This window comes from Melospiza georgiana, chromosome 15, assembly GCF_028018845.1.
Source record: "Melospiza georgiana isolate bMelGeo1 chromosome 15, bMelGeo1.pri, whole genome shotgun sequence".
Classification (NCBI taxonomy): domain Eukaryota; kingdom Metazoa; phylum Chordata; class Aves; order Passeriformes; family Passerellidae; genus Melospiza; species Melospiza georgiana.
The window spans coordinates 6,698,088-6,710,442 of NC_080444.1; the positions used below are offsets into that span (position 1 = coordinate 6,698,088).

At 54.7% G+C, this 12,355-nt stretch overlaps 1 protein-coding gene across 1 annotated transcript; it reads right to left on the reverse strand.

Annotated features, from left to right (window-relative positions):
* CDX1 (caudal type homeobox 1) lies at positions 1-12,355 on the reverse strand. Its single transcript, XM_058034962.1, has 3 exons — positions 11,929-12,355; positions 425-570; positions 1-207 (listed from the first exon to the last, which is right to left on the reverse strand). The coding sequence occupies exons 1-3, from the start codon at positions 12,353-12,355 to the stop codon at positions 1-3; spliced, it is 780 nt and encodes a 259-aa protein (XP_057890945.1).

Consider the following 12,355-nt stretch of genomic DNA (forward strand, 5'->3'; position numbering starts at 1 on the left):
TTAAGGCATGAATTCTTCCTTGATCGTCAGCGGAGATGAGGAGACGAGGTTGGGGGCATTGCTGCTGCAGAGGCCTCCGATGGGTCCCAGGGTGCTGACAGCTGGTGGGGTTGGTGTGGTGGTGCTGGTGGGCTGGCTCTGCTGCTGCAGCTTCTTCTTGTTCACCTTCCTCTCCTTCGCCCTCCGGTTCTGAAACCAGATTTTCACCTGCAGAAAGGAAAGATGGCAATGAGGAGACAAGGATGGACTCAGGCAAGGATGACAACCTCCAGTCCCCACGGGGCAGGGAGGGCATCCCAAAGCTTGGAAAGGAAGGGACGTCTGTGGAGCAAGGTGGGGCTTCCTCCGACTGCTCGGGCTAAAGCCCTGGCCCTTGCCCACCCCGGGCCCACCAGGCTGGGTCTGTGGGGTGCTGAGCACTGACCTGGCGCTCGGTGAGCCCCAGCGCCGCGGCCAGCTCGGCCTTGCGGCGGATGGTGATGTAGCGGCTGTAGTGGAACTCCTTCTCCAGCTCCAGGCGCTGGTGGTCCGTGTACACCACCCGGTACTTGTCTTTTGTCCTGGTCTTGCCTGGCAGAGAGAGCAGAGTGGAGGGTGAGCCAGCGGGGGAAGAAGGGGAGCAGTGGAATGGAAGGAGCATTCCTGAGGGCACGGAGGAGACACACAACCTGTGGAGAGCTCATGGAAATGCACTGGGGACCAGTGGGAGAGTCAGGAGGCTCCTACTGGCTTTAAAATCCTGTTTTGCACCAGAGTGTTGCTTCTTGTTGGGAAGTAGCTGGGCTTTGGTGGAATTGCTTGGAGGAAAGAGCAGGAGGGGTTCAGAGGCACCCCAGAAGATGGACCATAAATCTGTGTCATGATGTCCCTGTCTCTGAGAGGAGCAGAGCTGCAGGTCCTGTGGTGGGCTGAGGACAGGCTGCCTGGCAGGGCTAAGGAAAGCCCAGCTCTTCTTCTAGGAAGCCCCAAACCAAGGTGCCATCACTTGAACGTGCATGGATCAGAAGAGGGGAAGGACAGAAAACCCTGCAAGAACCACATTTCTCTGCCACCCAGAGGGTCACTCTCCTTCTCCCTGCACTGAGCTAAGACAGAGGGCAGTGCTTTAGGTGCAGTCTTTCAAGATGCACTGGAGAGAGCTCACATGATGCCTAAGCACTCCTGAGGACTGGCTCCATGTACCAGAGATGTTGGGCCAAAGCCAGCCTGAATCTCTCCTTAGTCCCCCAGCTATGGACAGAGCTTGGGGCCATCAGGATCCACATGTCTGTGCACACAGATGCACGTCCCACAGGTCTGCAAACAGCACCTGCTGCTTTCTAGCACAAAAATACAGTCAAAGGTAGCCCAGCTGTGTCTTCCTAAGTTCTCTGATTCCACAGGCACGCAGGGTGAGCTGTGGAACTCTGCCTGGGCTGTGGGGGCAGGTGGCACTCTGAGGGAGGACACCCAGGCCTGGCAGTTTGCTGACAAGTTCCTGGTGTTTTCCCCTGCAGAAGAGCCCATAGGCAGGGAATAAACACAGCTGTGGATATTTGCTTCTCCACCCAAAATTACAAAATCCTGTTCCAGGGAACTGAGGGGGATGATGCCTAGACATTTGTTTTCCTGGCAGATGTGTTTGCCCATCTTCTGAATTTCTGATGCTGAGAGCAGTGCTGCTGTGGGAAGGAGTGGGAGCAAACTCAGAACAGCTCCATGGATTTCCCTGGGGCTGCCCTGGGTGTATCAACATGGACAAGATACTGCACACCACTGCTGCAGATGTGCAGAAAGGGATTTCCAGCCCAGCAACCTACATAACCTTGCTTGCAGCCTGGTTCTGCCAGGAAATGGGATCTTTGTGCCTGCCATCCTGTTCATCTGTTCTCCCTAACGAGTCCTTTGCACATCCACCCATTTAGGCCAAATCAGTTGGACACTGGGCAGTCCCAGCAGTACAATTATATTCTGACATCATCTGAGTGGAAGCAGGAGTTTAGGTAGTGCAAAGGAAAACTGAGCTCTAGACACCCTAATGAGACATCAGAGAACATCCACAGAGCAAACTCCAACCTCCAGGCTGCAAATCCGTTTCTCAGCCAGCTCAGTTTTATTTTTATTTTTATCAGCATCTCTCTCCTGCTCTCTCATTGCATGAAGATGGAGACATTCCTAAGCCACTTCTTATGCTGAAACCTGAATGTGAAAGAGTTCAAGGCAGGATGACCCATGGCCACAGAGTACTGCAGGTAGGAGAGGGGCTCCTTTGCAGCATCCCATGGGATGGATGAAAGCAGCTGGATTTCTACTGAATAAGCAGGAGAAACAAGAATCCAGCTCATGGCATTGACCACTGAGCAAACCAAGAGTGGGAGCCAGCAGGGATGGGCATGGAAGGCATCTCACCCTGCTGGGACTGGATGCTGGCCCTCCCTGGCACACAAGCAGCAGTCACTCAGTTCAGTTTAGCACCAAATTTCCTTGTGTGCCACTGTCTGTGTCCTCCGGCCTTTGCTCCTGGTGCTGCTGGCACGGGCTCAGCACAGCATGAGGGGGTGACGGCTGAGGGTCCCAGCACAGTCCCCAAGAAGCACTGAAGCTCCCCAGTGATCCATGGAAGAGGGAAGGAGCCCAGCAAGGATGCAACATGACCAGGAACAGAACCAGATTTCCAGCACCAGGGCAGGACTTCAGCCACTAACTCGTATTTGAGGGATGAGATGAATTCAGTGAATGTTTCAGAGTGGGTAGCCCAGTTCAGCCCAGGGCTGATCAGAAAGCAGACACCTAATCCCTCCTCACCACCATCAGGTCAAACCCGTGCACACCACACAGGGTGACTCTGTGGGTTAATAAAGGGTAAAAAAGGTTAATTTGATTGAGCAAGGTGTTAGTGGAGTGTCTGCAGGGACAGGGCTGAAATGCAGATATTCCATGTGCAAGGGGTGATGCCAGCTTTGCCAGGCTCTTGTCTCCTGCCTGGCACACATCAGCTGTGACAGCTCCAAACAAAACTGCCCTTGGGAGCCCTGCTGGGCGGGAGTGATGCTGGGGGCACCCAGCCCACGCAGGATCCCACCCTGCCCTCGCCCTCCCACAGGGCCCCTGCCCATCCTGGGGGTCACTGCTGCCTCTCACCGGGTTCCCCAGCATCAAAAGAACTCCTGCAGCCCAGCCCAGGGGGGACCTGTGCTGAATCTGCAAACACAGCAATTCCCAAGAAGTTACAGAATAAACCAGATGCTCTGGTGGAGATTTATGTGAGGTTTAGCAGCTCTGTGAGAAACTGGGCTCCCTCTGGCTGCTCCAGGCTCAGGGGCTCCTGCAAGATTTTTCTTTCTCATAGATCTTTTTTTTTTTTTTTTTTCATTTGAAAGCAAAAGCCTCTCTAAAGAGATAATAACTTTAAAATGGTCTTACTTGCAATGTTTTTATTTTAATAGCACTGTTTGGAAAAAAGGAACACCTGGAAAGTGAAGGAGTTGACAGATAGAGTAAAAAAAATAAACTAAAGACTAAAGAAATAAGGCGGTTTGTGAATATCACATATGCCATGAATTTCAGTAGGAATTATTATTTCCTGCTGCAGCTGTAAATAGATCCATCACAGCCTGTTCTTTGTTATTCCTTTTTCATCCTTCATCCTGGATGGAGGCTGGGCTTTGCCTCAGGGCTGGCAGAGCCATCATGGGGTGAGCTGGGCACCGGGCTCAATATCAGATCAATATCATCACTTTCTGCTCAGTATCAGGTAGAAAAAACTCAAAACAGGGGGCTGACGACCAAGCCAGAGATGGAAAGTTATTCACCTCCACTAATTGCTGTTTTCAGATGTTTGCTGAATTCAGGGATGTGCTGTGGGTGATTCACAAGGAAAAGAAAAGGATTTGCAAGAAATACTATTGACAATGAATAATTCAACTACCTTGAATATGAATGCTGGGTTACACTTAACTCTCTCCTGGAGACTTTTTATGGCTCTGTGAAAAGAAAGAGGAAATTTGGGACAAGCCAATCCGGTTCCTCACGGGGAGCCCTCGTGCCCATGGCCAAACAGAGGGATGGAACCAAACAGAGGGATGGAACCAAACAGAGGGATGGAGCTGCTCCTGCATTTCCAGCCATGCCTGGCAGAGCTGAAACAGGCTGTCCCACGGCTGGGATAACCTGGAGCTGGGGCTGCTGCCCCAGGAGGGAGCGTGGCTGGGTGCAGAGGGGGTGCCAGTGGTGTCTCTTAGCAGAGTTGTTAGCCCCTTCCGACCCTGCTGTGCATTTACAGCCTCTTGTCCCTGAAGGACCAGGCAAAGGAACTGCTGGGACAGGCAAATGGAGCCATCCATGGGGTCAGTGGGAATGGTGTGGGCTTTGGGATCAAGGCAGGGCCAATGACAGCGTGGGGAGAGGGTATCGTTAGCACTGTTAATGAGTAACCCTAATAGCACTCACCTGAGCCATGATTAGATAAGGGAATAGCTTTAATGTGCTCTGCAAAGCCCAAGGGACACACTCCCCAGTGTGCACACACACCCACGGGGGATGGAGCCCTGACCCCAGCCTGCAGTCACTGCCCACAGCAGCCCTGCCCCAGGACAGGGATGCCAGGGCTCAGCATCAGGAGCCTGGCAGGGGAAGGGAAAAGCAAAGTGGATCCTGTGCCCACCATCCCAAGCTCTCTCCCCTCACAGCCACAGCGGAGGCTGCCAGGAAGGGGATATTTCACCATCCCCAGTCCTGGCCTGCCCAAAGGATGGCTTTGAGTAAAAAACTGTGCCCCAAACCCTGACAGACTGAGAATATGGGCACTGTGACTGGTGCTGAGCAGCTCTAAGAACAGCTGGGAAGGGGCTGCTTCAAACCAGGGGGGAAAGAGACTGTGGGGTGGCAGTGGCACCGTGTGTGGAGGTGCAGCAAAAGCTGGCATGCTGTGAGGGGATCAGCCCAGCTCCAAAGGGAGGATCCCCATCCGTGGGACACGCTTCTCCCAGGCACAGCAGGAGCAGCACAGCTGCCAGCAGCCAGGAGCACAAACTGCAGCACTTTTAGAAAAGTCTCTATTTCACAGGTCAAAGCAGCTCAGAATTACCACAACCACAAACTCTGGCTCTGTGGGAAGCTGCTGTGCACCCCTCAGGGCTCTGGTCAGGGAAGCTGGGGTATGGCAGCCCCAACCCACTGGCTGGAGCCACTGAGATGAGAACCCACAGTAGTGACAGCGGGAACCCCACAGCAGAGATCTCCAAGGCCTGGGGACACACTGGAAGCTGCTCTGCAGAGGAAGTGCTGGCAGGGGGATGGAGGCATTGCTGCCAGGCTGCCTCAGCAGCTCTCATGCCTTGCTCTGTGCTGGCTCCTTGTGCTCCCAGAGCCATCCTGCCTGATCCATCCTGCCTGCTCCCATCTTCCTGGCTGTGCTCTGGCCCCAGTTGGCTCCATCTGTCCAGCCTTGTCTGCCCATCTGGGTGCCTGCTCCTACACTATCTGATGGCATTGCAATATTATAATGCTGAGAAGCATCAGGTGTACAAGTCCTGTCACCACGGAGCACCTGGGAAAGAACTGGTCCATACTGGAGGTAAAGTGCAGCAAAAAGGACACAAGGCTGTCCCCTCCATGTGGGTGTTTCCTCTCCATGATAAAGCTGCTCCATTCTGAATTAGGAATAAAGAGGATAAAATCCTCCCATCCCAGAGGAATCAGTGCTCTGTCAGGATCTGGCATTTCTACCCAGGGAAAGGATCAAGGAAAGGATTTCTCTCATCCCCAGCAGAGCTTAGGCAGTGCAACAGCTGGAGAAACTGAGGCACACAGTCCCAGTGTCGGAGCTATGAGATTCCCTGGGCAGCTGAATCCCCAGTCCTTCTGCAGCTCCATGGGGGGAAATCCCCTTCACAACCCCGCAAAACTGAGGACAGCCAGGAGGGAAATGCCCCATGACAGAGACCCCAGGCCCAGGAAAGGGCTGCGGTCCGCTCCTGAAGCTCAGGAGCCTCCAGGCTGGCCGGAGCCACCCCCATCTGGCAGCCAGATGTGCTCCAGCTGCCTGTGTGCAGAGGGGTCGATGCTCCCTCTGCCGAGCAGCGCTGATGGGAGCCGTGCCGCACAGAGCTCAGCTGAGGCTGGGCACAGACAGCCCAGCTCATTCCACCGCCCCTTATCACCCCAGAAACGGGAACCCCAAAGCCTGCACTGGTGGTGGCAAGGGCTGAGCCTCTGATGCCCTCCCTGTTCACCCCCTCCCCACACATTTTTTCCCCTTCCTCCCCCTCCAAAACACCCACGCTCCTCTGTGGCCTGAAGGGGGGGATAAACCCGAGCCCCTCACACTCCCCGAGTGCTGGGAACCAGCAGCTCATGGTTTTCACAAGCCTTCCCCTTGCCTTGCATACTTCAACATCCCCAGCTATTTTTCCTGTGCCGCAGGAAGCAGAGCAGTGATGGATGGGCCGGCCAGCCCGGGGAAGGAGCAGAGCCATGTGGCTTGTTTCATCCCAGCCAGGGAGAAACCACCCCCTCTGTAGGGCAATCCTCCCCGAGATCCCTGCCTGACATCACTCCCCTGCCAGAATGCACTGCATTGAGACAACTGCTGGGTGTCAAAAACTGGGTGAGAGGAGCCACACATCCTCTCTGTACATATTTAATGTCTCAGTGATGAGGAGGGAGGAAATGCTGGGTGAATCCTCACTGGATGGACTCTGCCAAAGCTCCCCCATCTCTACTCTGGGTTGGAAAAATGGACACTTGAGACATCAGGGTTGAGGCAGGGCCCATCTTGGGGTCTGAGTGTCCCTCCAAGGAGCCCAGCAATGCTCCAACACCCAGAGTAGCTCTCTCCATAGTGGTTCACCTCACACAACCTGAATATTTCTTCCTGGTGCCAAAGGCCTCAGAGCAAACTGCAATTCTCCCATGGGCACCAGGTAGCAATAAAACTTGGTTCAGCTTGGTATGGTGAGCACGGGAAACATTTCACTTGCCAAACTGCACTGCTTGACCCAACAGCTTTCTGCTCTCCTGCTCACTGAGGATCAAGCTCTGTGCTCCCAAAGAAGCTTTGCTCTAAGTGTGAATGTGTGGGAATGCATGCCCAGGGGTTGTAGCAGAGCTCGAGGCAGAGCTTGGTGCATGGCACAGTCAGGCAGGGCAGCCCTGCTGCCAGGAAAGGACAGAAACACCTGGTCAGAGAGCTGGATTTGGAGAGTGTAAACCGGTGCACAGGAGCACAGGCTGGCCCTGGCTGGGCTTTGCACAGCCAGCACGGTGGGACGGGGAGAGAGCTGCACCCACATCCACACCCACTGGTGAGGACACCCCTCCTGCAAGCCCCATTCTCCTCCCAGGAGGTGCAAGCCCCAAGGGGATGAAGGGCAATGCCTGGTGTTTGCAGAGAGCTGGTGATTCCCCATCACACCCCCGTGTTCCTGGACATGGACAGCACAAGCAGAAACCCTTCATCCCCAGGGGCAGCAGCACCAAGCTGGGTGCTGGGGCAAGTCTTTCCCAGCCCTGCAGTGACTGGATCCTTTCTGTTGGCAACTGGCAAATTCCTTCAGTTGTTGCCATGTTTTATGAGGCCGAGCTGAGTGCCAGGCTGGCTCCTGAGCTGGGTCAAAGAGCAGAGCAGCTCTGGGTGGCACACGGGCTGCTGGCACACGTGGGCTGGGCACAGCCCCATCCACAGCCTCACCTCACCCCAGCCTGATCCAGCTCATCCCAGCCTCCCTCCTGGCTGCATGTGGCTCATCTGCAGCAGGAAGAGCAGGACAGCAAGGCACTGGGGGTCCCATATGGACACCAGGGTTCCTCTCCCCCTTTGCAGCCCCACAGGGCTTGGCCCATCCTTGCCGTGGGGCAGGGTGGGGGAAGGATGCAGCCCCTTATCCAAGGGATCACAAAGCTAACAGGACTGGAGAGGGTGTCCTTGAAAGGTCCCCCATAGGAAACATCTGTCATTGGCCAGAGGTTTAAAGTGTCCCTCTGCTAATCCCGGGGTATTAGCCAGCCAAGCCCATCACGTAGGTACTGCCAGTGCTCCAGGGAAGCCCTTTTTGTTCAAGGAAAGTCAATTCTAGGAAAGTTTGAGATGCCTGTACCTTGGCCAGCAGGCTAAGCAGTCAACAAACCCTAGCTGGGGCCAGGAGCAGGTTGTGGGTTAATAATTCAAAGGGAGAAGACTGATGGGGCCTGACACACACCCCGAGTGTGTGTGAACTGCCATGGAGAGAGCTACTCTGGGTGTTGGAGCATTGCTGGGCTCCTTGGAGGGGCCCTCAGACCCCCAAGATGGGCCCTGCCTCAACCCTGATGTCTCAAGTGCCCGTTTTCCCAACCCAGAGTAGAGATGGGGGAGCTTTGGCAGAGTCCATTCAGCGAGGATTCACCCAGCATTCCCTCCCTCCTCATCACTGAGACATTAAATATGTACAGAGAGGATGTGTGGCTCCTCTCACCCAGTGAAGGAGAGGGTCTCACAGGGAATGAGCATGGCCTAAAGAGAGGCTCCCCATGCAGGGACTGACCAGGGAAATGCACTGTCCTCCAGCCAGCACCATCATCCCAAACCATGCCAAGCACAGCATGAACCCCAGCAGCCCAGGGGAAATGTTTCTGTCTCATTATTGGGAGTTGAACTTTTTCCCCCAGTGTTCATGGGCCCCACTAGGAAAATAAACAGAGCTGGAAAACTGACCTAGAAATAATAAAACTGAGATGGAAAACTGCACACCCAGCAAATCACCACATGCTCAGAGCATCACTGCTTGCTCTCCATCACCCCAAAACCTGCGTGGGCACCACGGGCATTGCTGCCACACAAAGCCCTGAGCACATTTGCCTCTGCAAGGGATTCTCCAATTGCACTTTCACTTGCAATATTTAGCACTGCAGCCCCTGCTCAATTAGTGACCTAAAAGCCAGACCCGAGGCAGTATCTGGGGATTTGCATGACTAACAAGCAGAGGGTGAATTTCAAAGTTCAGCCAGCTCCACTTCCAGCCACCTTCCTGAGCTTTTTATAAACCCTGGGTGCAATTCACAGGGAAGTTTGCAAATAATTGTGAATAAGGAGGAAGCACGCTGCTCTGACATGCTGCTACTGAAGATTTTATGAGCAGAAAAGGAGGTGGCATTGGAGAGAGAAATGAGGCCTGGGGACATCTCCCGGCTCTGTTCCCTGTAACTCCCAATTCCTGGTGGCTGGGGTTTAATGCCTGCTGCTGCTGGGTTATCTCAGCTCAGCTGCAGCATGAATGTAGCAACACGTACAGAAAATCACCCCCCTGTAAAGCCTGACTCTGCAGTGAGTCACTGGGAGATTTCTCATTGATTTTTCTCAAGCTGTGGATCATATTTGCAGAAGTGCCTGACACACTCATATTCCCTGCACAACATTTTATTTTGCTACCACGCAGCTCTTCCCCAAAAGCTTTCAAACTATGGCCAGAAGCTGTTCATAGGAGCCAAGAAAGGGAACAATCATTTACAACCCTCTGAAGTATTATGATTTATAGCATTCACAATGAAACTGTTGATATTTATAGCAAAAAACCCTCCATGTATTCATTTCCTATTCCCACTGCAGTGAGATGAGGAGTTTATCAATCCATACTGATCAAAGTCCAGTTCATTGATTTCAATAAAAGGATTCATCTAAGAACTTCACCCTTATCTATGTCAAACCCATCTCTGCCCTACTCTCTTTCAAGCTTAATGAAGACTTTCATTTAAAGGGCAGCACTGGAAAGCACCAACTGCATCCCCCCCACCATCTCCCAGCTCAGGATCCCACCACCACCAAACCCTGCAGCAGCATTGGGCTTGGACCCAGCAGAGGTGCAAGGACAGGTCCTCAATCTGTGGGTGACTTAGAAAAGGAACTTACAGGGCATCCAGCCTAAGGAAAGCACCCCAGGAAGATCCTTTCACCCCTGTATTTCTGTGGTGGGGCTGGGGCAGCTCCTCTGTGTGTGTGAGAGGAACAAGGCTGGTTTATTTGTTCCTTTGTATGTATTTGATCTAAGAGATACAAACTAAGCAACTAATGATATTTTTCCAGAATTCAATCAGCTCAATTGTTGTCTAACTCAATCAGAGGCACTTTCAAGCTCCTGCTTTATCTTGGCCCCACTGCTGGGTGTAAACCCATGGCCTTGATCCAGAGGAGAGGTGTGCTGATGGCTTTCCTTCCCCATTCATTTTCCCTCCCACCTCTCTTCTCAGAAGAAACCAAGATGTTCAGACCTACAAAACCTGCAGAAGGTTCCTGCTGCAGGGGAGGGCTGCACATCACATTTCCCTTTCCACCCTGGGCAGAGGGAAGCCCTCAGCCCTGGCATGCCTGTGGGTCTCCATCCCTGCATCTGGGGGAAAGCATTTTTCTTAAATAGTTACATTCAGTGCTTAAAATGGGACAGGAAATACCAGCCTGCCTCTCCCTCCTCTTTCCAGACTGGGGCTGGGTTTTTTTCCATTTATCTGGATGTTCTGCCTGCTCCACTGCACACTGGTCCCCATCCCTGCCACACAGATTCTGGGAATGTGAGTGGGTATTTTCCATGCTATAAGACCCCAGGCACCTCCGCAGAAGGCCCTTAGATGTTCCTTGGCCACTGAGAATAATGCAGGGCCAAAAACTGGAGGCACTTTGCAAACAGGGAGCCCAGGCCCTGACTCCAGGGATCTGGGGCAGCAGTAACTCAAAGCAAACTTGCCCTTGTGAGAGATGCCCGCAACCACTGTTGCAATGAGCTGGCCCCAGCAGTGCTCTGAGGAGCTCATGGCCAGCACAGCAGAGAGAGAGGGGTGGCAGGTTCAGGCAAGCCCCATGGGTCCTGCTGGGAAGGGTCCAGGCTGGGAAGATGAAAGGGTGAGGGTAGGTCAGGACAAAGGGCCCGCACCTCACCTCACTGCCAAAGGAGCCGGCCACCATCTCCATGACAAAGAGAAGTCCTTGTCAATTTGGGCTGGCCCCAAGGGGGACCTGCCCACCGCCTTTGAAGTGGGCAGCAGGGCAGGGAGGGGGCTGGGGTCACCCAGACGCTTCCCCCAGGTCAGGAGTTCAGCGGGGACAGGACCCTGGGGACAGCATGACCACTCTGTGCCCAAGGCAGAGGTAATCACGGGAACCAGGGCCCCCTTTACTGGAGAGCTGGGCACCCTCTGCCCCGTGCACCTGCAGCAGCCACAGCCACCCTCCATGTGGCACTGTCCCCAGAACACACACAGTGCCCCTCTTACACACACCATGCACCACATCGTCCTCACAGCACCCTGCACACACACACTGAGCACACTGTCACCTCTCCTGGGCACACCTGGGGGCACTGCCTGTACACACACACGGCTCATGGTGCCCTGCACACTCACACAGAGCCAGCAGCACTGCACTGAATCCGCCTCACACACACAGAGCATGGATATACACACAGCTCCTTCCCTGCACACACACAGAGCTTTGGGCACCTTGCACACCCGCCACACACAGCCTCTCACACTGCCAGCTCACACTCCCTTGCACACCCACCATACACAGCCTCTCACACTCCCTTGCACACCCATCACACACAGCCAGCTCACACTTCATGTACAGCCACAGCCTGCCGCTCTCACCCTTTCACTTTTGAGACTCCCCAGTCCAACACCACCCAGGGTTCTGAGGGTCTCTGGCTCTGCCCATCCTACCCGGCAGCCGCAGGCAATGCCACCAGTTGGCGAAAATTACTTTCCAGCCATGAAAACCCAGCTGCAGTGTGGAAGGACAGCACCCTCCCTGTCCATCCTCAGCCCCTGCCACCTCAGAGCTGCCCTGCTCCTTGAGGACCGTGTGTCGTGCCAAGGGCAGGCCAAGCTCACTGTCCCTCCGGCAGTCCCCACGGAGCAGGATCCAGCCCCGCGGGACCCAGAGGGATCCCCTGCCCCGGGCACGATGCCGGGCCGGGCTTTCCTTACCGTTGTTGCTGGTGCTGGGAATGCTGCGCCTCATCCACTCGTACGGGGTGCGTCTCTGGCCATTGGGGGACAGCTGCGGCACCGAGCTGCTGATGGGTGGGGGCAGGAGTCCAGAGCCCGGAGGCTGAATGGGATTAAAATCTGGGGGGCTGAATCCGAACTGGCCGGGGCTGGCGGTGGAAGGGGCCGCGGCGGTGCCGTAGGAATGCCAGTCCTCCTTGGCAGGGGTGTAGGGCGAGGCCCAGGCCGCCGCGGGCTGCCCGTGGTGCAGCTCGCTGTTAATGCCCGGCACATGGTGGTAGCTGGCGAAGTCCGAGTACTGCGGCGGCCCCGGCACGTAGTTCTGGGGGTTGAGGTTGAGGCCGGGGTGCCGGACGGGGCTGGGATACATGTTGGTGTCCTTATCCACAAGATATCCCACGTACAT